The 26,101-nt window shown below is 39.0% G+C and overlaps 1 protein-coding gene across 1 annotated transcript; it reads right to left on the reverse strand.

The window, feature by feature from the left end:
- Positions 1-9,969: 9,969 nt before the first annotated feature.
- Positions 9,970-10,611, reverse strand: LOC135715325 (putative autophagy-related protein 11; the record flags this gene model as incomplete). Its single annotated transcript, XM_065238641.1, has 3 exons — positions 10,603-10,611; positions 10,357-10,560; positions 9,970-10,229 (listed from the first exon to the last, which is right to left on the reverse strand). Coding segments are annotated over exons 1-3 (473 nt in total), but the record flags the coding sequence as incomplete, so codon positions are not given.
- Positions 10,612-26,101: the final 15,490 nt, after the last annotated feature.

Below are 26,101 nucleotides of genomic sequence, written 5' to 3' on the forward strand. Positions count from 1 at the left end.
TTCACTTTCCACAAAAAAGTCTCCATTTGTGATATCGGTGGGTAGGGTTAAGCCAATTTGTTCGTTAGCATTAATGCTAACTGTGTATGAGTCGGGGTATTTCTTTTTCATCGGTATTGTGCAATTTGGTAACTGTAATTTGTTTGATGAAGTAATTATACTAATGTTCAGATGGGTCAGTGATTAGCATATCGAAAAATGGGTGAAATTTATGCAAGTAGAATGTGAGTGCTGGTCTTCCTTTGAATGGGGAAAACTTCACTAATTTATTAACTGAGTGTGTTCGGTAGCGAGATCCCCACTCAGCTACAACCCTGGTCATCACTATCCGCAGCTAGCCACCACAATAGTCTGTCTGTGCAACCGCCGGCGGAGTTGTTTACGTCTGGGCTATTGTTCTGGACCCTTATGTACCACACCATGAGGATAGACGATATCGATCGACAAGCAAACTTATTGTTCTCATGTATTTCTGTAAGGCTAGGGTTAGGTAGTAGAAAGATTCAATGTGATCTAAACGGAGTAGAAGAGCGGACGATCACGACCGACGAGAGTGTCGACCTGGCTTGCCAGACCATCGACCATCGGGATCCGTGACGTCACGTCTCTCGCAACAGATCAGCTTCTCTGGATCTGTTGCATTGCTCTAAATCAAAACCGATCAGCAGTTGCGAACAGGTCATCGGACGGACCACTGGTTACGGTCATACGGTCGCGGTAAACCGCATATTTGTATTCCTTTGTGTAGTCTAGTTAGTTAAGTCAATTAATAAATGTAGTGTCCGTTAGTTTGTGTTTATAATAAATCATGCGTTTTGATATTGTGATTATGTGAGTGAGTTTTCTGGAATCAAGTGAAGAATTCCAACTATCAAAGAAGATTCGGAAGGACAAGTGCACACACTCGCCGTTAATTTCCTTTCGGCTGATTGCCGGACAAATGATCGTTCCTGCTGCTGCATGCTTCTGTGTTGGACCCCTGAAAATCAACTGCTATTGAAGGTGAGACGGTTCAGGGCACAACGGAGTGAGAACCATTAACACTTCTAACCACGCAAGGGTTTGTGTATTCCACTCGTGAAGGGTCAATTAAAGAGGGGTCAATGTAATTTTTATTTGCCCCGGTGTCAACAAGAAGCTTTAGATCTCCGAATTCTGTATGCACTTGTACATACGGTAAAAAAATATGACTTCCTATGTTTCTTGTGTGGAGTCTGAGACCGTTGGAAAATTTACATCATCTGTGTTATTAATTTCGACTGCTGGTTCAATTGTGGCTACGTTAAAGAATGTAGTTTCAAATGACGTCAATAGATTTGAAATTCATCAATGAATGGCTGAGCTATGATTTTTCAAACATTGCAAGTTTGCCATTACACATTTTACCGGAGGCATCGTGTTCGGAATGTTAAAGCGCCACAATATTCTCACAAAAAGACGGTCTACTTGATTCTTCTCGATGTCCGTCACCAGTGCTATTGGGTAAATTCGGAAGGATGAGGCTAAGGAGTTCATCCTGTACCACTCCGACCAGCAGGGAATTGTTCAGGGAATGGCCAGAACTTGATTTCGATGACCCATCAGACAACTCTTACTTTGGTTGTAGAGCTGGATTCCTTTATGACGGGATAGTGATGTAGGTAACAAGCTTTAGATTTGATCGCTTCTTTCAAACATCTGATCATGTTCGGAATGGCGTTCAGAATGCTTTGGCATTCGAAATGCTTTGGCATTCGGACGACGTATCGACCAGTCGGGCTACAGAAAACGGTTTCCCGGTAGTAATCCTCGCACTTCTGCTCGTCAACGGAATATTTCGAACCGTGTATTTCTTCCACTTGTCAAAAGCGCTCTAGCTGCTCACTTATGGGAGGTACTATCGCAGTGTTACAAGTAACTGCTCCATCAGATTTTCAAACTCCACGAAATAGAATTTTTCTCTAGAACTGGATTTATCCATTTTCAATAAATATGCAGCTAACATGTGCACGGCCAACTAGAACAATTCAGCGACTAAATTCAATTGACTCGGAGCATTTTATTTCCATACACAGCAAAAAATTAATTTCACATTCACATCACTTCAATTGTGTAAAAAATATGGTGTAATATTACTTGCCAAACAGTACAAAATTATCATGAATACAGCGCTACATTACGCTGCTTTTTCTGCATTTATTTTTGTGGTCATAAAAATTACATAAGATTTTCGACATGACTGAAGTGCATCCTCTTGGATGTAATATTAAAATTTATGTTTTGCTGTGTACGAAATTTACTCATATTTGGAAAAAAAAAACTGCAGTTACTCATAATGCCTTTCGCAATGCTGAGTTTGAAAAATTATTGCAAACTACTCGGCAGTTCTAAAATTTGAAACTGTTAAAAATGAAACTGCAACATGGTCAACGCAACGCGCAGTTTAAAAGACGTTTGGTATTCCTGTCTATATATGTGTGCGTGTGCAAAGTTTGCTGAATCGTTTCCGTCGGTGAATTAAACACGAGTTTCAGCATTTGCGTATTGAATTCAAAAGTGGAAAGTTTATTTAAAAATGGAAGAATATAGTATCGACAAGTTAATCTTGCAGGAGTTTATTGACGATAGCGAGGTAAAGGCTGTGCTGTAAGAGATGGAAGCCCCGTAACGTGGGTAGATCTCCTTTTCGTGGTACGTTACGGGATGTAAGATCTACCACCGATTCCTAGTCCTGACTACTTCAAATTAGGGGAACAGGATTTTTTCAGTAATCCAAGGAACACATCTTAGGCCTTGTTACTTTTTATGCCTTGTTGATAGTGAAAAGACTCGGCTTTGTCTATCGAGGATGATCTTGAAACAAGGAAAAAAATGAATTAGTTAGTCTTCATCTATGTGATTCTTAATCTTCTATTCGTTGTTCCCTAGTTTGAAGTGGTTAAGACTAGGGTTCTGATGCATGGTCCTTATCGGTGTCATATCTCAATTTTGTTCCTAAGGAATCCAATTTTGACTGACAAAGGCGCGCACCTTTGTAGGGTGTTTCAACACTCCGAAGGGTATAAATAGCAGAACCTTTCAATTAGAGTCGGATCCTTGCGATAAATGCAAGAGTGGCAACTGTAAAAAAATCGAATACTTCATCATTTCTCAATAGTGATGGAGTAATACGACATGCACTAAACTAAGGACACGGTGTATACTACAATAGATCAATTTACTGGTCGCAGTAGTGTTAGGCCCTGAACAGAGGAAAAAAAAAGAGATGGAAGGCAAGAATTTGAGAATAAAACCACGTTACAATGTTGCACTGACATAATTTCCGTTTTTTCAGATGCATGTACACCTACACAGCAAAAAAATAATTTTGATATCACGTCAAAGTGGATGCACATGTCGAAAATATGGTGTAATATTACTTGCTAAAAAGGACAAAATTATCAATACAATGCATGAACTGACATAACGCTGCTTTTACTGCATTTGTTTATTTATGTGGTCATAAAAATTACATGAAATTTTCGACATGATTGTAGTGCATCCACTTTGATGTGATATCAAAATTATTTTTTTGCTGTGTAGCTCTCAGCGAACTGGCCGGGCGTACAACCGTCATGACTTTGTGATCGCTCACGAACAGTTGATAGCTGACTACTTTAACGATACCCCGCGATACACGGAGAAAATGTTCGAAAGAAGGTATAGAATGAGTAAAGAAATGTTTCTACTCATTGTTGAAAAGCTACAGCGAAAAAGCGATTTTTTTAAACTGAAACCGGATGCGTTGGGAAAACCCGGATTTTCAAGTATTCAGAAATTTTCTGCCGAAGTAAGAATGCTGACCTACGGAACTGCTGCGGATTCCATGGATGAGTATTTGAAAATGGGTGACTCAACAGCGATGATGTGTTTGAAGGAGTTTTGCCGCATCCTCGTGGCCGCTTTTGGTGAACGTTATTTACGTTCACCAAATAATGATGACGTAAAGAGGCTGTTGAATGAAAACGATGCTAGGGGACGCTAATCAAAAACGGAGAAGCCTATAAGATGTGAAAGAAGTAAATAATATTATGTATATATTATGTAAGGGAAATGGATGTAATGTCGGCCTAAATGCCCCTAATTTGGGCCCGTACATAAATTCATCAATCAACTCAATAAGATATTATCTAAATGATTCTTATTTCCATTCAGGCCAATTCACAGGAAAAGAATGTAAATCCACTATTGTGTTGGAAGCGATTGCCTCCTACGACACACATATTTGGCACAGCTTCTTTGGTTCTCCTGGTAGCCTCAACGATATCAATATTCTAGATCGTTCACCGTTGCTCAACAACGTCATCAATGTGAGCTGTTTAACATCTGTCGATACATTTTGGTTACCTAAATCTAAGATAAAGATCAAAAAAGTAAAATGATCAATGTAACTTAGGCTGATAAAGATATACATTTATTTTCAGGGTAGAATGCTGACAGCTTCCAACACACTAAATGGAAAATCACGCGATCAGAGATATTTCTTGGCGGATGGGATGTATTCAGTTTGGGGTATATTTATTAAAACTATCTCGCATCCCAAAAATGCGAAAGAAAAGCTTTTAAGCAAAGCACAAGAATCCTTAAGGAAAGACGTCGAGTGTGCATTTGGTATTTTGCAAAAATATTGGCACATTCTGGCACACCCTGCCCGATTGGGTGACCTGAATGCTTTGAAAGAAATCATGAATGCATGGATCGTTCTACATAATATGCGCATTGAATATCGCATCGACAACGACTTCATGGACCATTACGAAGAACATCAAGACAAAGAACCTCAAGAGTCATTGCAAAATTCATTTGAAGATTATTGAAGCGGGCTAAAGTAAGTGGATTTCCCTATGTTTCGAGGGGAGCATCGATTAGCTTGGGACCAAAGGGAGTACCAGAGCTGAGCCAAAAAGTTGAGCACGTTTTTTCGGGACCTACTGGTCTTAGAGTTACCTCTATGGTATTAGTCTATGTGTCCATCTACCGTTCTCCGCCATGTTCCACACCTGTTGCCACTTAGCCAACGACTCCGCTCTCACCGCTTTCCGTACTCTTCCGGCTTCTCTTCGTATGTATCACTCGCTGTCTTCCTATAGGGGTTAATGCATATATTATGTCACGCTCTAAGGGGGGGAGGGGGGTCTAAGATTTTGTGACAAGCAATGCATTAGGTATTGGAAAAACTTGACGATAGGGAGGGGGGAATTTTTCCCCGATATAGTGAAAGCACATGTGGGAAAGCATCCCACATACTAATCGACGAATACAGAAAAAAACAAGTTATTGAAGGTGATGATGACCGCTTACCCCTACAAAGATTTGAGCTGGAAAATTTGTCTTTAAAATACTTATGTATAACATTAATATATTAATTATGGGCAAATCACCCACGACGCAGCAAATCAATGTTCAACTTTCCCGTGCAGCAGCTTGAATCCAAAATAACCTGTGTATGAAAAGTCATGTCCTACCTAGTTATTATCCATCTCATATCTTCCCTCTCCTTCGGTATACAAGTTATACAAGTTTTTTTAAGCAATAATTAATCATAATGAATTACTGAATGCTGTCAGTTTTAATTTCACTAACCTCATGGCGCCACCCACCTTTCTATAGGCATAATGTTATTAAAAAAATGTATAGAGAGTTGATTTTATTTTATTTATTTTTTTAGCGTAATTAGGTAAAATAATATTTTGTAGTTGTGTTCCGCAAAAATTTGCTGAACCACCAGTGTCAATTTTTACATTAAAACCAGTATTTCCCATTCTTTTTTTTCATATAAGCAAAAACAAATCGCCGTTTCTTTTTCTAGCGACATCGGCGGCATCGGCTGCGTCTAGAATCAAAACTCACTTTGACAACGTTAATCGACTGGTGATTTTCACAGTAGTCTGGAACCAGATCACACACACCAAAAAAGTTTACGTGCGATGTAAACATCCATGCATGCAAACATTCTTCTTCTTTCCTTTATTTAACGTCGGTCTCTGTTCCGCAATCTAGTGCCAATCTCCGACGGACATCGATTGCCATCCACTGACGGCAATCGAATGTGCAGGAAGGCATCTTCCACATCTGCGTAGGATATCGCACCCATTCAACACACATGGGCCGGGACCAACGGCTTTACTTCCCTTCCGAAGGAAGACGTGACCAGAGATTTTTATGCCTCAGAAAAATCCCACCGACCTCGGCTGGGATTGAACCCAGACCCATCTTGGTGTTAGAAAGCAGTCACGCTTACCACTACACCACCGGCGCCGGCATGCAAACATTCATACATGTAAACTTCCTTTTCACGTAAACTAGCAGCTTGCAAGAAATGTTGTAAACAAAAGTGGACAGTTGCATACAATATATGGAATATTGCGTGACATGTCTCATAAATTTACACGATCTATAATCTAAACTTGTATGATATATGACGCTCCATTTATGTGCATCATAGTAACGGAAATTTACACTACTTTTTTTTAGCTGTGCAGTGTCTGATCACAAACGAAGTGACAGACGACTAACTGGCGAAGAAATCCATTTAAATAATGTGGTTCACTGTAATAGAATTTTCTTGGAAGCTTGTGCCATCATCCACTAGATGGGTTAGTTTTTTTTTTGTTTTGATTTGAACAAAGTTGATTTTGTGTACAATGATTCTTTGACAGTGTGCAAAGAGTGTATCATTTTGTCATTTTTTTATGCATTTCAGTTTTGAGTAGAGTGAAAGAGATATAACCAAAACATTCTAATACATTTGGTGAAAATGCTAGTACAATCCAGTAGTAGTGTTGTCATGTGGTACAATCTAGTAGTAGTGGTGTTGCCATCTGGTACACTGAAAAATTGAAATAGCAGGTTAGTCACCAAAGTTTTCGAGCCGCTCCGTCTGTCACTTCGTTTGTGGTCTGATGGTCGACTCGGACAATTTCTGCAGCAAAGCCTCAACGCGATGGACATGAGATTCTGCTGTTCGTATGCCTGTCCTCACTCGCATTCAGAACGGCCGACGGTCGTATTCTTATCCTGTGGCAGTGTCACCACGAGGAGACGATTTTTGCAAATCCGTCCTCACTCGCATTTCCAATTTTCCTTGCAAGTGGGTGAGCTGCCCTTTATTACCTATCCCCCTCTCCAAGATTCCAGGTTCGGCTCCGTGCAAGGTCACCAGAAATGTGATAATCCACCGATTTTAATAATGGGCAAATCACCCACGACGCAGCTAATCAATGTTCAACTTACCCGTGCAGCAGGTTGAATCCAAAATGACCTTTCACCAACTGTAAGGAAATGTGTATGAAAAGTCATGACCTACCTAGTTATGGTCTATCCCATAACATTTAATAAGATTAGCAGACAAAAACGCACTGGTTACACACTTAATCTAGCTCGGTAAAATACAGATATAAATGCCCTAAAAATAGACCGATCTTCTGTCCTACGGATCATTTCTGCTAAATTCAATCAATTGGCGTTGACGGCACCGTCGAACAATCTTCTTTTCTAGAAAAGATTGACAGTTTCTTATGAGATTTCTCGGTGGAGTGAAGGGATAGTGCAAAGTTCAAGCACTTCTCTTTAGCTCAGCTAGCCGGCGTTGCTAACTCGATGATCATCTCTCGGCACAGCTCCTTGAGGCAATTTGACTTGCTCAGCTTTATCTCCCGTTTTAGAGCGGCCCTGGCTGGCACCACCCTTCGCTCTGCTCTGTCTGCATCAGTTCTGGCTCTCTGAACGCGCCTTCTGGTGTGGAGACAACTAGCGTGGAGGGTGCTAAGTGCCTCGTTCCACCAGTAAGCTGGGCACCGTCTGTTCCTTGGCTCAGATTTCCTCGGCATGTTTGTGTCGCATGCCCTCGCTAACGATTCGGTCAACTCATCCGTGCTTTGGTCTGGGACGCTGCTGTCTACCCGGAGAGCTTCTACAAAAAGATCCTTGTCAAATGCCTTCGTCTTCCACCTCCGCTTGCTTACTTTCGTTTTCCACATTGCCGTAGGTATCTGTTGGCTACCCTCTTGTGTTGGTACATCTACTTCCTCAGTCCACTGGCCAAGCACTGAAATCTCCTCCAATGACGATTGGTCTCCGTCTCCGTCCGGTGAGTCCATCTAGCATCTGGTGAAACTGCTCCATTGTCCATCTCGGGGGTGCACAGCAACTACATATGAAAGTTCCATTAATTTTGGCGATCACAAAACCTTCGTAAGACCTCGTCACCACTTCTTGTATGGGATACCGGCCCATAACTTGTATTGCCGCCATCCCTGCTCTATCGGTTACCCAGTTATCGTTATCGGGAGGGACTCGATACGGCTCCGCAATCATCGCATCGTCGCACTTTGTTTCCGTTGTCGACTTTCACAACAGTTGCTGTGCTGTGTCACAATGATTGAAATATATTTGGGTTATCTCCATTACTATTGGCCCGCTATTGCCTTTTTGTAAGTCACCTTAAACTTTCCGGTATCCGGTAAGTCACCTTAAATAATCTAGTATCTTTGTTTCTAAAAACCCATGGATTGTTAAATCAAAAAGAAAATCTTTTCAAATTTACAAGAGCTTTCATGGTTTTGACGTAAGCTGTCAAATTTGGTAGCTTGGTCAACAACAAAATATGTTTGTTTTTAAAAGAGATTTCTTGTTGATTCAATCATATTTATTTTATCAAGCCTGAAAATATACGCGCATTAGAAAAAAAAATATGTTGTGAATTTAAAAAAAACCTTTCTGAGGCATAAATCTCTCCGGTTCATGAGTTGATGGGTCGATAGGTAGGATCCAGGTGTGGGAGCGGCCTTCCTGGCGTTGGGAGCATTGGTACTTAGTACTGAAAACAAGATCGACGAAAACAAATCAAGGAAAAAAAAGAAAACTGTTTATATTAAGCAACTGCAGCATACTTAATTACTAATTTTCGGAAATCTTGCACTTTTTTCCCGAAATTCACTATTAAAAACAATATCACAGAATCAAACGAGAACAGTTTTGTGTTATTGTTAACATTTCTTTTCGGGAACGAGGGAATGGTTGGTAGTTATTTTTGCATTCATGGCCTAAATTCAAATTAACTATTGTTGGCTTTTTTTTCCTCTGTTCGGGACATAACACCACTGCGACCAGTAATTTGATCTATTGTAGTACATCCCGTATCCTTAGTTTAGTGCATGTCGTATTACTCCATCACTATTGATAAATGATGAAGTATTCGGTTTTGATACAGTTGTCATTCTTGCCTTCATCGCACGGAATCGATTCTCACTGAAAGGTTCCGCTATTTATACCCTTCGGAGTGTTGAAACACCCTCCAAAGGCGCGCCCCTTTGTCAGTCAAAATTGGATTCCTTAACAACAAAAACAAGCTATGAAACCGATAATGACCATGCATCAGAACCCTAGTCTTAACCACTTCAAACTAGGGAACAACGAATAGAAGATTAGGAATCACATACATAGGTGAAGACTAACTAACTCATTTTTTCTTGTTTCAAGATCATCCTCGGTCCAGGCAACCCGAGGACTTATCACTATCAACAAGGCATAAAAAGTAACAAGGACTAAGATGTGTTCCTTTGATTACTGAAAAAACCTGTTCCCCTAGTTTGAAGTAGTCAGGACTAGGAATCGGTGGTAGATCTTACATCCCGTAACGTACCACGAAAAGGTGATCTACCCACGTTACAGGGCAAAATTCAAATTAACTATTGTTGGCTTAATAAAAGAATATTGTTATTTTTACAATGAGTTGCAGTTGAAGAGGGGCTTATTAAAACTAAACGAATCTTATTTTGAATTTATTTGAATAAGTATTATCGAAACAATAAAATGCAATATAATTTCAACCGGATTTGTTTGTTTAAATACAAATGAAGTTTTTTTTTTGGTTCAATGCAAACAATTTTCTGTCCGTGTACCTCGTCTTGAGTTGTGATCTCATCCAGATCCTTGCACTAGACCACTTACTCCTGCGATAAGGCTCTTAAGTTCACGTCCTCGCCAAGAAATTTTTCGACGAGTTCCTTGAAGGCTGAACTATCGTATGTCGTTTTGTCTTTCACCTTGATAACCAGAGCGTAGCCCTTACTTCTCTTCCTACGATGCCTGAGGTTTTTCTTCTTCTTTAATTCCTTCTTCCTGTCTTCCGTCTTCTTCTTCTCTTCCTCTTCATTCTTATTTTCCTTCTCCTTCTTCTTCTCCTGTTCCTTCTTCCTTTGTTCCTCTTCCTTCAGTTTTTTCCTCCTTCTCCTTCGACTTTATGCCAATCACTGTCTTCTCCATCTTCTTGCTCGTTGTCCCCGTATTCGTCGTCCTTGTGTTTTTTGGCGTCCTCCTCGTCTCCTGGCGTCTAACTCTTTTCTCCGGACGTGGATTCGTTGGTCCCTTCGGCGTCTCCTGCGCTTCAGCCAGCATTGCATTCTCCTTGGCCTTAAGCAGAGCCTTTTCGGCCGCTTCGGCTCTTCTTCTCCATTCTTGCAGTTCTCGATCTGCCAGAGCTATGCTGGATTTGATAACCGTCGCTAGTAGCTTGACCTCCTTGTGTATTTTGTTCTCATACTTGCAATATAATGCTCAGAGTTCATCGATTTTCCTCCTAACCTCCGTCATTTCGGTTCTCCCAAGCTGCAATTCTTGCTGTTTGCCACTGCTGGATTTCGGTGTGAATATTTGGCATGGCACCGCACCTAGCTGCTCTCCTTGAGCTCCATGCTGTTCCACTTGGGGTATGCTACTACTGGAACTCGCTGTGTGTTACCCTTACCGGGGAACAACTACTGAAGTCTAATCCCCTTCCCTACTAGGATTTCGAAGTCGGAAATAATTCACGTCCGAACCTACGCGACTACCAAAACCTTTTTCGAGTTGGAGAATACTTCTCCGTTTATTAATTAATCAATCTCTTTTATACTATCCCAAAACCTATTTACTAAGTACATAATTCTTTGGGCATTCTTACCCTCTCTACTCTCATTCTCTTTGCTCCCTAGTTGCGCGCGTCGCGAGCATATTTTTTCGCAATGTTATTATCACCGGTCGTTCACCGATCGTTTTGTTTTTTCTTCATTTACTTCATATATCCCATGACTCTAACCCGTCATACCATCGCCACCTAGATCCGAAGTGCAACCTTGCATAAAAATGAATTTGTTGTTTTTACCGATAATTGCACTTCGCATCCAGGGCATTATTCGTCTCGTATGTCCAGTCAGCTGTTTGTAGTCCAAAGTCGAATGTGTTCTGTTTTCCCCTTGATGACATAAATTTGCTGCGTCTATCCACCCTCTCCCGGGACGTTGGCCCTCGTGGCTCTGCATGCCCCTATACTTACTCAGCTTGAGATTACCATTGAAAAGAGTAATCTCAAGTGAATGCGCGGGAAACCAAAGTATTAGTTCTATGAATTCTTTCCTAAATTTCTTGTCCCTATCTTCCTGCTTCCCCGAGAGTGCCTCTGCTTTTTTCAGCTACTTCTGTCCCATTGCCGATGCTTTCATTCGCTCCTCGTTGTTGACTCATCAATCCGTTAATCACAGATGTCAGGTATGGGTTATTGGTGACTGTGTTTCTGTCTCCTCTATTTCGCCTCATGTGCAATTCGTCTTCGCCTGCCGTTCCCCGGGTCCGTTGGATTCCGTTTGACGTGTCTAGTTGAATTCCTAGTTTTGAGTTTTGAAATTTGGCTTTCTGTCGCGTTCATATTTGATTGCCGATTCTTGTTAAATGTTGTTGTGGTGTTTTCTCATTGTCTGCCGTAGATGGACTTTTTTGTGTGTTTCTTGTTGGAATTTCGCGTTCCTGGGTTTTTAGATTATGAACCCTCGCTCGTTTGTTGAGTACCCAGTGTACCTAGCTGTTGCGTCTTGACCTCACGCACTTTTTGATAATTATCGTCGTTGTCTCCTTATCATGTCACGTAACTTGAATTCCGGAGGGATTTGAGATTTGCGCGTAATTGCATTTGTAAACAAACACGTCAATCGCCGATTTCTCGCGGATGAAAGCTCAATTTCAAAAACTAATAACACTACGAGGTGAAGGAATTAATCCTCTTATTTATGAGATTGAGGTTTTACTCACGAGAAATCGGCGATTTACGCCCAAATCTCAAATCACTCCGGAATTGTGATTTCTGGCTCTTCTCATTGTATTTCGTCTCGTCCCTTATTTGGAATATTGTCTTTCGCCCCTCGTTTCGACCCGTTTCCTTTTTGTCTCGCTGTATCTTCGTGCCGCATCCGTGTTGTCTTCCGTCCGACCAATGTTCCTCAATACCTTTTATCTTTGATCTTCTTCATGATTTGTCTGTCTCTCGTGTAACTATGGAATGTTGTTCCCGTTTTTCACCTCAGCGGAATGTTGGTACTTCTTGTGTCATTGCTGATACTTCTTATGTCATGCCATGCCATCGGATGCTGCCCGATCTTGTCATCTCTCGGTACTCTCGGAGAATCTCCTAGCTCCCTATTCGATCTCTTTTATGTTCGTTTGCTAATCAACGTTTTTTTTTTCATATATTTGATGTAAAAATTGTATCTATCCCTATTTGCAGCAATTTATGCTAAGTAATTTTCTTGTTTTTTTTTCACTTTGTGAGTCTTTCCCTAGTTTTCTTTGTGTCATAGTCTTTGTCAAGTCTGATAGTCACGAATGTTTCACTCACCTATCCTTTTTCCTGGCGCGTCCTGTCTTGAAATTGCTGCAAAACTCCCCTTTCGCTTTTGAGGTTTAACGGTGGGTTCTGTAATTAGACTCAAATATACTATTATATCTGATTTTATCTCTGAAAAATAAATTCATCCATCGTAGAATTTTAGGCGGAGTGTAACGCCGTACTTAAGAACCATATAAAAAAAAAATTGCTCTGTTACTTTCCACCTACCTTCCTACCTATATTCATTTCTGCTGGTATTTTCAATGTACTGGTTTATGTCTTAATATTCATCGTTTCGCATGTATTTTGATCCATTTCTCTCTTAATTTTATCTGTGTGTCGTTGATACCCTTTACAGGCATAGCAGAGCTATACTGGGTTTTCCAGCTCTTCGGTCCATTCAAAACGTTTTTGCAATGTGCAATATTCAATGGTATTTACGCTTGCCGTATTGATGGACACATTCTTTTGTTATTAATTAGCTGTAGGTATCAATATCACAATGACATTCCTTCTTTAATCAATCACTGATCGTTTTTATGCCGTAGTACCTCCGTAATTCTTGTAATCCAGTTATTCCTAAACTCATATTCATAATATTCCAACATTCTGGGTGTCGACTCCCCTTCCATCTGTCTCTTTCACACTATTGAAATATTTGAAGTATTCTTTTTACGGTTCCTTTTTATTTCAGCCATATTCTCTGATTTTATGGCTTCATTTACATTGTTTGTTGTGTATCCTTCATGCACTGTCTTTGTGTCTGTATTTTGTTCTTTACATGCTTGTAGTTCATCTATTTTCACTTTTTTATCTCTTTTTTTCTTACCCCATTGTATTCATCTTCATATGTGATTTCATTTGTTATTTCTGTTTTTGTATCTGTTTTGATCGCATGATTTTCGTAGAATATTGTATTCGATAGCTCATTCATGTCTATACCGGTAGTTTTATTTATGATTCTGATACTTTTTTCCCTTTGCTGTGTTTTTCCTTTTTGCGCTTTTTTCGTTCTGTGTGCTTTCAAATCTTTCTGCACACTCGCTTCTTCATCTATTATATATTTTCTACCACAACATGTGATCTTTACTTTAAAACAACATGCTAACACTCCAACCATTATAACACCTGCTATAAATGTTCCTGATGAAAAACACCACGGATATTTATAAGATGCATATGCTTAATTCTTTAGAAACGTTCTCTGCGCTTTATGTTGAGTTATATCTACTCCAAGTTCAAATAATTTCTTCCTGTTTACTATTGAATAAACTTTCTCTGTTGTGTTAAATAATGGAAGTAGTTTAATATTCCAATCTTCCATGGTTATATTCGTCAAATTTATGTTTGTCTCATATTTGGTGAATATTTTCGAATTCTTAACTTCTTCGAAATACTGTATTTTTACGTTTTCTGTTTCTATACTCATCCCAAGTAACACATAAAACATCTTTTTGAAAAAGAAATAGAACGGCTTTTGTATAAATGTATTATAAGTGATGCAGAAAACATCCCACGTTTTATATGAGGTTTAAAGATGTTTTCTTCATACTTTCTAGATTCAACATTTTCAAAAAATAGTTTTCTTTTGCTTTTATCTTTAAATGTTATTTAAAGGTTCATCTTACAGTTTTAATACCACTATAAAGCTTGTCGTATACAAAATAAATCTTAGTTGAATTTATAAAGTTCTTGAAGAGATTCTGTACATTCCAGATTGACGTAAACATTGACGGCGCCATTGAGCCGGGCTGTCTCTTCATCCAGTGATTGACAGTTTCTTATGAGGTATTCTGAGGTATGTTATAAAGAAAGTTGCAAACACTTTTTTATGACATCTCATAAATTAATAAAACTAAAAATGTGCAGGTTGCCTTATAAGGAGTTGAAAATACTTTTACATAACATTCTGGCAATTAGATGAACGCTTTGCTACTAACACAACATTTTTATGAACGAGAAAATAATGTTCATGCCATTGGCAAGAAAATGATAGATACTTATGACAAACCTCTCATCAAGCGGAGTTGGTCTAGTTAGGAAGTAATAAGTCTACCACGCCAAGGACCAGTGATCGAATCCCATGCTCAAGTTTTTTTTTTTATTATTTTGTTTTTGCCGCTGGTTTTTATGATGTTTCCAAAACATGTTATAAGACTAGTATTTAGTTGTATAAGCTCCACGTCTTGCGCTTTTTAGGTTGTATAAATGTATTAAATGATTTACATTAAAGTATTAATGATTCATTACGTTAGTCATTAAAAAGTATTTTCAACTTCTTTCTGACAAGCCGTGTTGCTTGGGATATTTGGTTGTAGTCTGAATTCACCTGTTTCAATTACATTTAGTCTTGTCATGCTTTTCCTGTGTGTAATATTTACTGATATCGTTTTTGGAGTCATGTATCTCCATATATTTCGTTCTGATGTCGAGAACCATAAATCTTGATCAGGGTTACTTCCACTCACTTGCTATAAACAAATGTTTTTCGGAATTATGAAATCATGAAATAGTATAATGCTAATTAGTACTTGTAAGTTACAAGAAGAGGTCATGAAGTATATGTTTGATACATAAAATCTGTCAATATTGCTTTCAGTGCGTCACAATCAACGAATTTACGACTCGTGAGCGCTCACTCTGAGTGAACGCTCACGAATCATAAGATCGTTGATTGTGATGCTCTGAAAGCGAAATTGACAGGTTTTATGAGTCAAACACATACTTTACACCCTCTTCTTGCTACTTACTAGTACATCATATCATTATAACATTTAATGATTGCATAATTCCGAAAAATATGTTTTTATAGCAAGTGAGTGGAAGCAACCCTGATCTTGATTGATTCTAAAATGTTTTACTGTGCAATTTTTGGTATTATTTCTGTAAATTATATTTGCAATGCATAATTCACTGTTTAATAGATTTTCTTTCATTTCTGGTAGGTTTCATATTGTTATGCCTCCCAATTGTTTGCATTTACTTAATTCTTTTGTATTCAATATGTAACCCCAATTAGTATCTTTTATGTGCATAATTATATCTTCCTGTAAATGAATCGTTGTGACGATCGAACCATTTATCTGTGGTGTAATAGATAATTTTCTGGTTGTGAGTGCTTCCCCTTTTACTATAGGCACTTTGAAAAGTAATTTTATCTGGAATTTTTGTTCTAATGTAGACTCAAAACCAATAAGATTAATGATTGCTGCATCAATGCGGCCATTTGTGCGTTTCGGGATTGTTAGCTCATCCGGTAAATTTAAACTTTCCTCATTTAAATATTCATTAATGAAGTTTGGCCCTAATGTTTCTAGTGTCACCTGATTTTTGTCTTTTTCTAATAATATATTCAAAATTTTCTTTTGTTCTGATCCAATATTAGATGATAAGTTTTTGATCCAGAAACCCAGTTCTATTAATCCTGATTCTAAATACATCTTTGAGTAATATTGTTCACATATTTGGAATCTTTACCAACTTCGTCTTTGAGCATCTCAATTTTTTCAATAAACGATACTGTTTCCTCGTCGATTGATAATACCGATTTGTTTACTAAATCGTACATCTTATCTATTGCCGCTGTTTGATAACTCAATGTATTCTTTATTTCTTCCTCGTTATATCTAAGTTTATCTAGATCTTTATCAATTCTAACTTTGTCTTCGTTATCCATATCGCTCTAAAATGTCCACGATCTTTTGGATCTTTGAATTCCAAAAAATGATTTGATATAATTTTGTGTATTAACAAGAGTAATTCTGTTGGCCTCTAGATTTTCATAAATTGGCATACACCATGTTTTTGTCAACAATGTTGCTAATCTACTATACGTTGTATACCAATTCTTTGTAGTTGATTTTAAATAATTTATTTCCTCATCAGATTGTTTCGATTATTTTAAATTCATAATTACCCTGGGCTACTGAAGTGTCCGCGAGGAGTTCCATAACAATCCCAGTTGCGTTAGCATCGTATATCGGCCAGTTGACTATTAGTCTGAAATATTAAAATAATGTACAAATAATGTATTTTAACCGAATTAAAAAAAAATCCTTGAACTAACGTTAATGATTATCTGTACAATAATGTTTAAACTTTGATTGTAAAATTTATTATTGAATTTTCGTAATTTTACGTAGAAATAATTCTTTGTTGCAACATAAATGCATGTTAACCCAAAATGTTACATGTACAGTTATGTATGTATTGGTAGTATTTCTATGCTAATTTTTTTTTTGATTTTTTAAGAGATGGTTTCAAGCAACATATTTTATGTACAATATATATATATATGTTTCCAGATTTGGAATTCTAGTCATTATATTTTCGTAGACGGTTATTGTGAACCTTACCTAATCGTTTGCCATTTTTTATCACAATTGTTTGTTCGCTTGGGAGTTCAACCACTTCATATGGTCCTCTCCATAGTGTTTGAAGATTTTGGCCTGTACCTGTGGGGACTCTCTAATAAACAAATACCATAAACGAACTGTATCCCGGATGGGTAAACTATCCCACAAATGGTTTGGATGATACCCCGAACACGTCGTTAAGCTCTCTTTTATTGTTATTTTTATTAGGACTGCCTTCACTAGGACTACATTGGTTGCCATTCATTAGTATTTTTATCATATAAACAATTAAATTGACTGCAAAGTCGCTAAACCGTAAAATCAAAAGTTTTATCATATATTTCTTTTCTTTTTTGTTTCTAGAGTATCAGATTTTCACGCGCGCTTTCGTGTAGTCTTTTAATCGATGCTTTCATTTCATTGGCACAGTCACCGTAATTAAATTCCATATCTTTTAATTTGTATATGGAATTCGGAATTCTAGCTGCTTTTCCATACAGCAACTCAAACGGTGTGAAACCCGTGGATGAGTTGACTGTTGTGTTATATTCGAACGTAAAAAACGGGAGCAACTGATCCCACAATTTTGGATTGTTCCCCACAAATTGCCGTAGATACACTTTTAATTCTCTGTTTGATCTCTCCACTAAATTTGCCTGTGGATTTTGCCTGTGGATTTTGCAAACGTTCTTCATTAAATTGCTGACAAAATTGGCACCTTGGTCTGTTACAACCTCCAAAAGAGTTCCAAATTGGAAGATAAAATTCTCAAGGAAACATCTAGCTACTGTGTAGCTTTCTTGATTTTACATAGGTGCAGCAGTCAAATATCTCGTTACATCATCTTGGATCACCAGTCCGTACTTGTTCCCATTATTTGATTCAGGAAGTAAGACTAATCCATGAATATTTTTTCAAATGGTTCAGATGATGTAGTCGTTATTTTCATTGGAATTCTTTTTGAAGACCAAACTTTGTTCTTCTGACATGAATCACATTGCTTAACGTAGTTTTCTACGTCTCTTCGCATGTTATCTCACTTAAATAGAGGGCTTATGCGTTTCATCATGCGTTTTCCCCCTACATGACCTCCTAATGGAGAGTCATGGACTTCTTTCAGTACTGTGTCTCGCTTTTCTGGTGGGACCCATATTCGATCCTTTTCCGGCGCATACAGTGTGAAAAACTTGTCCAACTTTTCTGCTACGATCTTCAAAATGTTTGTTTTTAATGTTGATTGTATGTTTCTGAATGGCACTACGTAAATATTTTTCGCGTACTTTTGTATTCTGGGCCGTTGGAAAATGCATCCACTAGCCCTTCTAATAGCTGTGTAGAACTTGTTCTTGAATGGCTGGTACCGTTTAAAATAAAGCCCCATATTTTTCGGTTTGGGATGGTAAATACCCTTCCGTTTAGATAATATTTCAATCCATGTGATAGATCCACAAACTCGCATAGTTCTTTATAGGCTGATCTACTATTAAGAAATATAAGGGTAGCTTCTACCTTATCTTCTTCAATCTTAGTTTTTGTAAATTTTAAACGGTAAAAGCAAATTTGACCGTTTATCACTGCGTCTTTATAATCTTTGTAAGAAAGATTATCTTTTTCTTCGTTAAACTCGTCGATACTAAAATCAATGTTTTCTAACCCATCCATATGTGGATTTCATTCTGATTTTTGCTTGGTTTAAAAAAAAAGTAAAACGTCCATAGTTGGTTCCTTGTCAGTTGATTCATCATTTTGCTGTTGCTGTTGTTCTAACATACGTCTTTGCTGACGTGTAACGAATGAAACTTAGTTTGATTCATTATTTGTATTGTTTTTAGGGTTTAGTCGTGACAAAAAATCAGCTACCTTGTTTGTAGCGTATGTCGCATTCTAGTCCCTGTTGTTTTAATCGCAACCTTGTAAGCGTAGGCGAAGTCTTTTTCAGATGCCAGATCGAGATCAAAGGTCTATGATCTGTGTAGACAATGAATCTTTGATTGTAAATGTAATGTTTAAAATAATTCACTGCCCACTGCTGCTCTTTTTCAATCGTATGGTATCTTCGCTCTGCTCTTATAAGTCCCCTGCTAGCAAAAGCTATGGGCTTATCGGTCGATTTTTCATTTGAGAGTACTGCTCCAATAGCGTCTGTTGTAATGACAAATGTGTCCTTATAATTTGGTCTTACCAATAAAGAGTCTGAAGTCAAAAAGTTTTTCAGATTTTCGAAAGCCTTCTGGCATGCGTGTGTCCATATGAATGCATTGTTCTTTTTTAATAAGTCATTTAGTGGTTTACGTGTTTCCGCAATCTTTGGAACGAATTTCCCGTAGAAATTCACTGTTCCTAGAAAAGAGCGGACCCCTTTGACTATTTTCGGCACAGACATTTCTCTGATAGCTTTTATATTATCATTTGTAGGACGAATTCCTGTTTTTATCTATTGTATGTCCTAAGTATTTTATTTCCGATTTCAGAATTTGGCACTTTGAAGGCTCAATCTTTAAATTGTGACAACGCATAGCTTCCAAAACTCTACGTAAATTCTCATTATGCTCCTCGATGGTTCAGCCAAAGATTATGATGTCATCCAAGTATACTATGGCTTTGACATCCCTAAGTTCGTATAGCACAGTGTTCATTAATTTTTGAAACGTTGAAGGGCTATTTCTTAATCCCATAGGCATTCTTGTAAACTCAAAGTGTCCTTTTGGGGTTGAAAAGCTGTTTTGCTGGCATCTCTTGGATGGATTGGGACTTGATAAAATCCCGATTTCAAATCAAATGTCGAAAAATATCTATTATCTCCAAGATTATCAAGGATCTCGTTAATAAGTGGTATTGGATATACAAAAGGTTTAGTTATTAAATTTAATGCCCTAAAATCCACCACGATTCGGTATTTCTTGTTGCCATCTACACCTAAATCCTTTTTAGGTATACACCAGACTGGTGCATTCCATTGACTTTTGCTTGGTCTGATGATGCCTTGCCTATGCATTTCATCTATTTCTTCATTAATATGTTTCTTCGTAGCTTCTGGGAATCTGTATTGCCGTTTATTGATCGGCACGTTAGTTGTAGTTTCTATTTCGTGCTCAGCTGCATCTGTAATTGTTAGTTGATCACCTTTTACATAAAATATGTCACTATATTCTTTCATTATAGTTTCCATTGCGTCAAAGTTTGGTTTTCTTAAATGACTCAAATTGAGTGTTTCAAATAATTGTTGCACTCGGTCATTTCCTTTTAATTGGCTGGAACTTTTATTTTCAATTAAACTGCAATCTTGGTTGGAGCCCAAATCCTCTGTGACTGCTTCTTGTTCATGAAATGGTTCTTCTGCGAAATCTTCCTCCCAAGTAGTGAAGATTTCTTCATTAATCAATTCCATAGATGATTCTTTTATAAATTCGTCCTCCCATTCCGTGTTTATGTGATCACCTTCAAAATATGCATTTTCACTCAAGTTTTCAGATCCATGTACCGGAACCATGCTGTCTATGTATGGTTTATCATTGCGCATTGACGCTCCAATATATATACCTCTTGAATGTTTGTTCCCATGTTTATTATTTGGCGTAAAGGATTCCGTTTGGCATCCCTTATCATTTATTGTCTCAAAGCTAATGTTAGCATCATTAAAGTATGTTTGGCATGCTTTTTCAGCAAAAATCGTATTATTACTTATACGTTTAAATTTTGTGTGCCCTTTTTGGCTTCATAATATCTCGTATTCGTTTGGCATTCCCTATTTTTTGATTCCCTTTAACATATGGCATTATTGCACACGTTTTTCTTCATTAATTCCCCTTCATTTGGTAATTCATCAATTCACAATGTAAGAAAAACTCTGACTTACATATAGTGTATATTGTTTCAGAAATTCTGTTCCGATTATTCCCGGAACACATAAGTTTTTAACAATATAGAATTTAATCTTATAACTAGAATTTCTTATTAGTAATATTAGTACTACTGAGACCCATAGTTTCTGTTTTATTTACATTGAACCCTGTCATAGATATTTTCTCGGAATAATCTATAATGTTGAGTCTAATTGTAAGGATTTTTAAGATTGTACGACACACTGTCCAGAAGACGCCTCGTGCTACTGCTGGGACCAGCGTTGTTCGGCATTATTCTAGCTAACGCGTTGATGGCCTTCGAAGCCTTCTCACAGGCATATTCGACGTGGCTGTTGAAGTTTAGCCAGTCATCGATCATCACTCCCAGGTATTTAAACACACGCTATGGCGTTACTGACCAATAACACTTCCGTTTTGTGGTGGGTTATCTGCAGCTTCGCTACTTGCATTCAGTTACCAATCATGTCGATCGTCTCGGTTGACAACACTTCCACCTCTTCCAGTGCCTCGCCTGTTACCGTCAAGACGACGTCGTCCGCTACTTGCATTCAGTTACCAATTATGTCGATCGTCTCGGTTGACAACACTTCCACCTCTTCCAGTGCCTCGCCTGTTACCGTCAAGACGACGTCGTCCGCAAAGTCAACGATTTCAACTCCTTTAGGCAGCTTTAGCGTTAGCACGCTGTTGTACATCCCGTTCCAGAGCGTTGGACCAAGGAGACTTGTGGAACTCCTGCTTTGATCTTAATCGATCTCTGTCCCATGTCTGTCTCGTAGACCAGAACCCGGTTCTGGAAATAACTCCTCAGGATCCTGCATAGTTAGTCAGGTACCCTAATTCTATGCAGCGCTTCACGATGGTCTCCGAGCTGGCGCTGATGAACGCATTCTTGACGTCGATCTCCTCTCCGCTTCTGTTTGGACGTCTTCTCGGCTCTCTCGACCACTGTCAGAATTGCATCCACCGTCGATCTCCCCTTCCGTAGTCCGAACTGCCTCTCCGACAATCCGTACTCATTCTCCGTGCATTTCGTCAGCCTGTTTAGGATGATCCTCTCCAAGAGTTTTCCGAGTGTATCCAGCAGGCATATAGACCTATACGATGCAGGATCCTCCGGTGGTTTTCCTGGTTTCGGCAGCAACACTAGCTTCTGTATCTTCCATCTGTCAGGGAAGTGACCCTCGACCAGGCATTTCTGCAGCACTATCCTGAACATGTCCGGGGATGCCTGGATCGCCACTTTCTACGCTACGTTGGGGATTCCATCCGGACCGGGAGCTTTCTTCAACTTCAATCTAGTATTGGAGGACTGCGAGGAAAAAAGGAAAAGAAAGTTACATAACAACAAACTGAGGTCACTACAATACTATTTGAATTACACAACACAACAGAGAGACCAGAAATCACACAGTTCAGTTAACACAGCTGTGGTTCAATCCGTCGAAGGTTTTGTGGTAAATCGCTCGACGCAGCAGTTCTCAGAAGAACAATTGACACTTCTCAACAAGGGATTAGGATATGCGATCTCCTCAAAACCTGACGTGGAAGAGACCATCGTTGACATGGAGACTGCAATCACTCACACACTTCCTATTCAATTACACGAGACTGCCAGGAATATAATTTCAGAGACAATACAAAACGGAAAGGGACATTCACTTAGTAAAACCGAAAAAGAGGAAATTCGAATTCTCAAAGAACTAAAAACAAAGCCGGTATTCTATACAAAAGCGGACAAAGGCAATGCAGTAGTGATTTTGGACAAAGAGGACTATGACAATCGGATGACGGAAAAAATTACTAATGGCCCATACAGACAGTTGAGGATTGACCCCCTCCCATCTATAGTTAAACATGTGGATAAAACGTTGAAAGAGTGCAAGGCGTTTATTGAAAGTTTCAAACCTTATTCTACCTAGGATCAAAGGTTTACCAAAGATTCACAAACCAGGAAACGAAATGAGGGAGATTATCTCGGCTGAAGGATCCCCCACTCATAAGCTTGCCAAATGGCTAGTAAAGGAATTTAAAAATATGCCTAAACCCTTTTCCACTCGCTCAGTTAACAGCACACAGGAATTTGCAAGTCAGCTTCAGGCATCAGGAGAGATTCGGGAAGATAAAGCCATGGTTTCATTTGATGTCACAGCACTTTTTCCAAGTGTACCAGTAAAGGAAGCCATCAGCCTTTTAGAGGACTGGCTTCTGAAGCAACGTGAGGATTCTACTTGGAAAAACAAAGTTCGGCATATCTCAAGCTTACTCGTCTTTGTATGGAGGAAAATTATTTCATTTTCAGAGGAAATTTCTATAAACAACCTAAAGGCGCTCCTATGGGCAATCCGCTTTCTCCATTTTTATGTGAATTGTTCATGGCTAACCTAGAAAATACTCTGGAGGATAAGAATTTGTTGCCCAAATGTTGGTATAGGTACGTGGATGACATCTTTAGCATTGTCAAAAGGGAAGATTTATCAAAAACTTTGGAGGCCATAAGCAACGTTCACAAGGACATCAAATTTACTCACGAAGAAGAGAGAGACGGCAAACTCCCCTTTTTAGATCTTCTCATCATCAGGGAAACGTCTTCGTTCAATTTCGAAATCTATTGGAAACCAACAAACACAAAGAGAGTAATACCAAGCACTTCAAACCATTCCCATCAACACAAAATGGCCGCTTTTCACCACATGGTTCACAGGATGCAAACTCTTCCTCTTAGCGATACAGGCAAATCAAAGGAAATAGCTCACATTTTTGAAATCGCTAGACTTAATGGGTATCAAGAAAAAAACAATTCAAGTAGTAATCGATAAAAGAACAAGGGATCATTTTAGGCGTATTTCGACAACTCTTACACCAGTAACTGAGGGTTTAAAACGGGTAGCGGTGAGTTTCGACAAAAACATTACCAAACCATTGATTTCAAAGTTTAGAAGTTTTGGCCTAGATTTAGTATTCAGCAGTAGGACAAATCAGCTGAAGTCACTGTTAGGATCAACTAAAGATTCAATAAATGTCTTAGGGAAAGCCGGAGTCTACAAAATCTCTTGTCCAGATTGCAATAAAATCTACATTGGTCAGACGAAAAGGACTTTGGAAACAAGGTTTAAGGAACACATCGCAGAGGTAAAAAAGGCTAACAAAGAGATGGATAAAGGACTTCATTATGAATTTAAATCCAAGGTTGCAGAACATATCGTTACAAAGGGGCACAATTTGACTAAGGAAAACATTAATATCCTGCGGACTGTATCTTCGCCTTGGAAACTAGACGTAGCTGAAAGTTTAGAAATATTTAAACATAATTCATCAACATTGCTTAACACTCCGAATACGTTGCCTCCGAAAAACGTGTAACGGTAAGTTTGCAATGGCACAACTTAGCCATTTCTTAATGAATTTCAAAAAATTTGGTACCTTTAGAATTCTTAGGGTTTCTAGATGATTTTGATCGCAAAAAACTTAAAAATAGAATCGTCTACTTTTTTAAAAAGCAAAAAGAGTTGTTACACGTTTTTTTGAAAGGTGTGTTTGTAGGGCTTAGCAAATGGCGCAAGATCTGTAATTTAGATTAATGGGCACAAATGTTCACAATTAGCCAGAATACAGTCATGGTTCCTATATATGGATCCTGGAGACAAAGAAACGGTTCTCGAAAAATCCGGAACATCCGTAAAAATGGCTCGTGATCAGCTATGGCTGATTATGCACGAGTACGGATTTCCAGATAAACTGACGCGATTGGTCAAGGCAACGATGGATCGAGTGATGTGCGTTGTTCGAGTATCGGGGACACTCTCGAGTCCCTTTGAATCTCGAAGGGGGTTACGGCAAGGTGATAGGACTTCCGTGTCTGCTATTCAAAATTGCGTTAGAATGTGTGATCAGAAAAGCAGAGATAAACACGAGTGGCACGATTTTCAGGAAGTCCATCCAGCTTCTTGGCTTCGCCGATGACATCGACATCATGGCACGGAACTTTGAGACGAAGGTGGAAACGTACATCAGACTGAAGGCTGAAGCTAGGTGGATTGGACTTGCCATCAACGCATTAAACACAAAATACATGAAAGGAAGAGGTTCTAGGGAAGACAATGTTAGCCTCCCACCCCGAGTTCAGATTGACGGTGACGAAATCGAGGTGGTCGATGAGTTCGTGTATTTGGGCTCACTGGTGACCGTCGAAATGATACCAGCAGGGAATTTTAAAAGACGCATTATGGCAGGGAATCGTGCCTACTTTGGACTCCGGAGGACGCTCCGGTCGAATAAAATTCGCCACGAATATGACTATCTAAAAGACGCAGATTAGACCGGTGGTCGTCTACAGCCAAGAGACCGTGACTATGATCGTGGAGGACAAACGCGCCCTTGGATGACGGAACGTGGAGGAAGCGAATGAACTAAGAATTGCACCAGCTGTTGGGAGAACCATCCATCGTTCACATTACGAAAATTGGGCGACTACGGTAGGCTGGGCATGTCGTAAGAATGTCGCACGACGACGCAGCGAAAATGGTTCTTGAAAGCGCCCCAACAGGAACAAGAAGAAGAGGCGCGCAGCGGGCAAGGTGGATCGACCAAGTAGAAGGCGACCTGCGGACCCTCCGCAGACTACGAGACTGGCAAAGTCTGGCCATGGATCGAGTAGAGTGGATACGACTTCTACTGTTTCTAGAGCTCCGTAGTTTTGTCGAAAACACTTCTAACTGTGATATATGAAAGAATTTAGGGTCTAGACATCAACATGAACCTGGATGGCCATTCGAACTTCCTCCAGAAGATCCTGATCATCCTTAAAAGTGGATCATCGATGAAACTGTGAAAAACCCATGGTTTTTTTTCGAAAACTCTTGGAACTGCGATTTAAGATAGAATTTAGGGTCGTGACATAAACATGGATCCGGATGGCCATGAGACTGTCCTCCAAAAGATCCGGAACATCCGTAAATTTATCATACTGTGAAACTGATCCTAGAGCCCGGTACACACCGTAGCGCAGACGTACACAAACACACTCAGCTAGACCAGCAAAGGCTGAAGAGTAGAGCAATAATACGAAAAAAAAAAAGTTCGGTTGCAACGTTAATTAAAGCCGAAGCACATACATAACCAAACCCAAGCAACAGCAATGCGTATTCGAAGCTTGGATCTCTATCAACGTAACAAAACCAAAGAGCTATGCAGAATTCTTCGTAATCGATGGTGCAAACAAATGCTTA

The sequence above is a fragment of the Ochlerotatus camptorhynchus genome, unplaced genomic scaffold (assembly GCF_037179485.1).
Source record: "Ochlerotatus camptorhynchus isolate MF236.1 unplaced genomic scaffold, CSIRO-AGI_Acam_v1.1 ptg000853l, whole genome shotgun sequence".
Lineage (NCBI taxonomy): Eukaryota > Metazoa > Arthropoda > Insecta > Diptera > Culicidae > Ochlerotatus > Ochlerotatus camptorhynchus.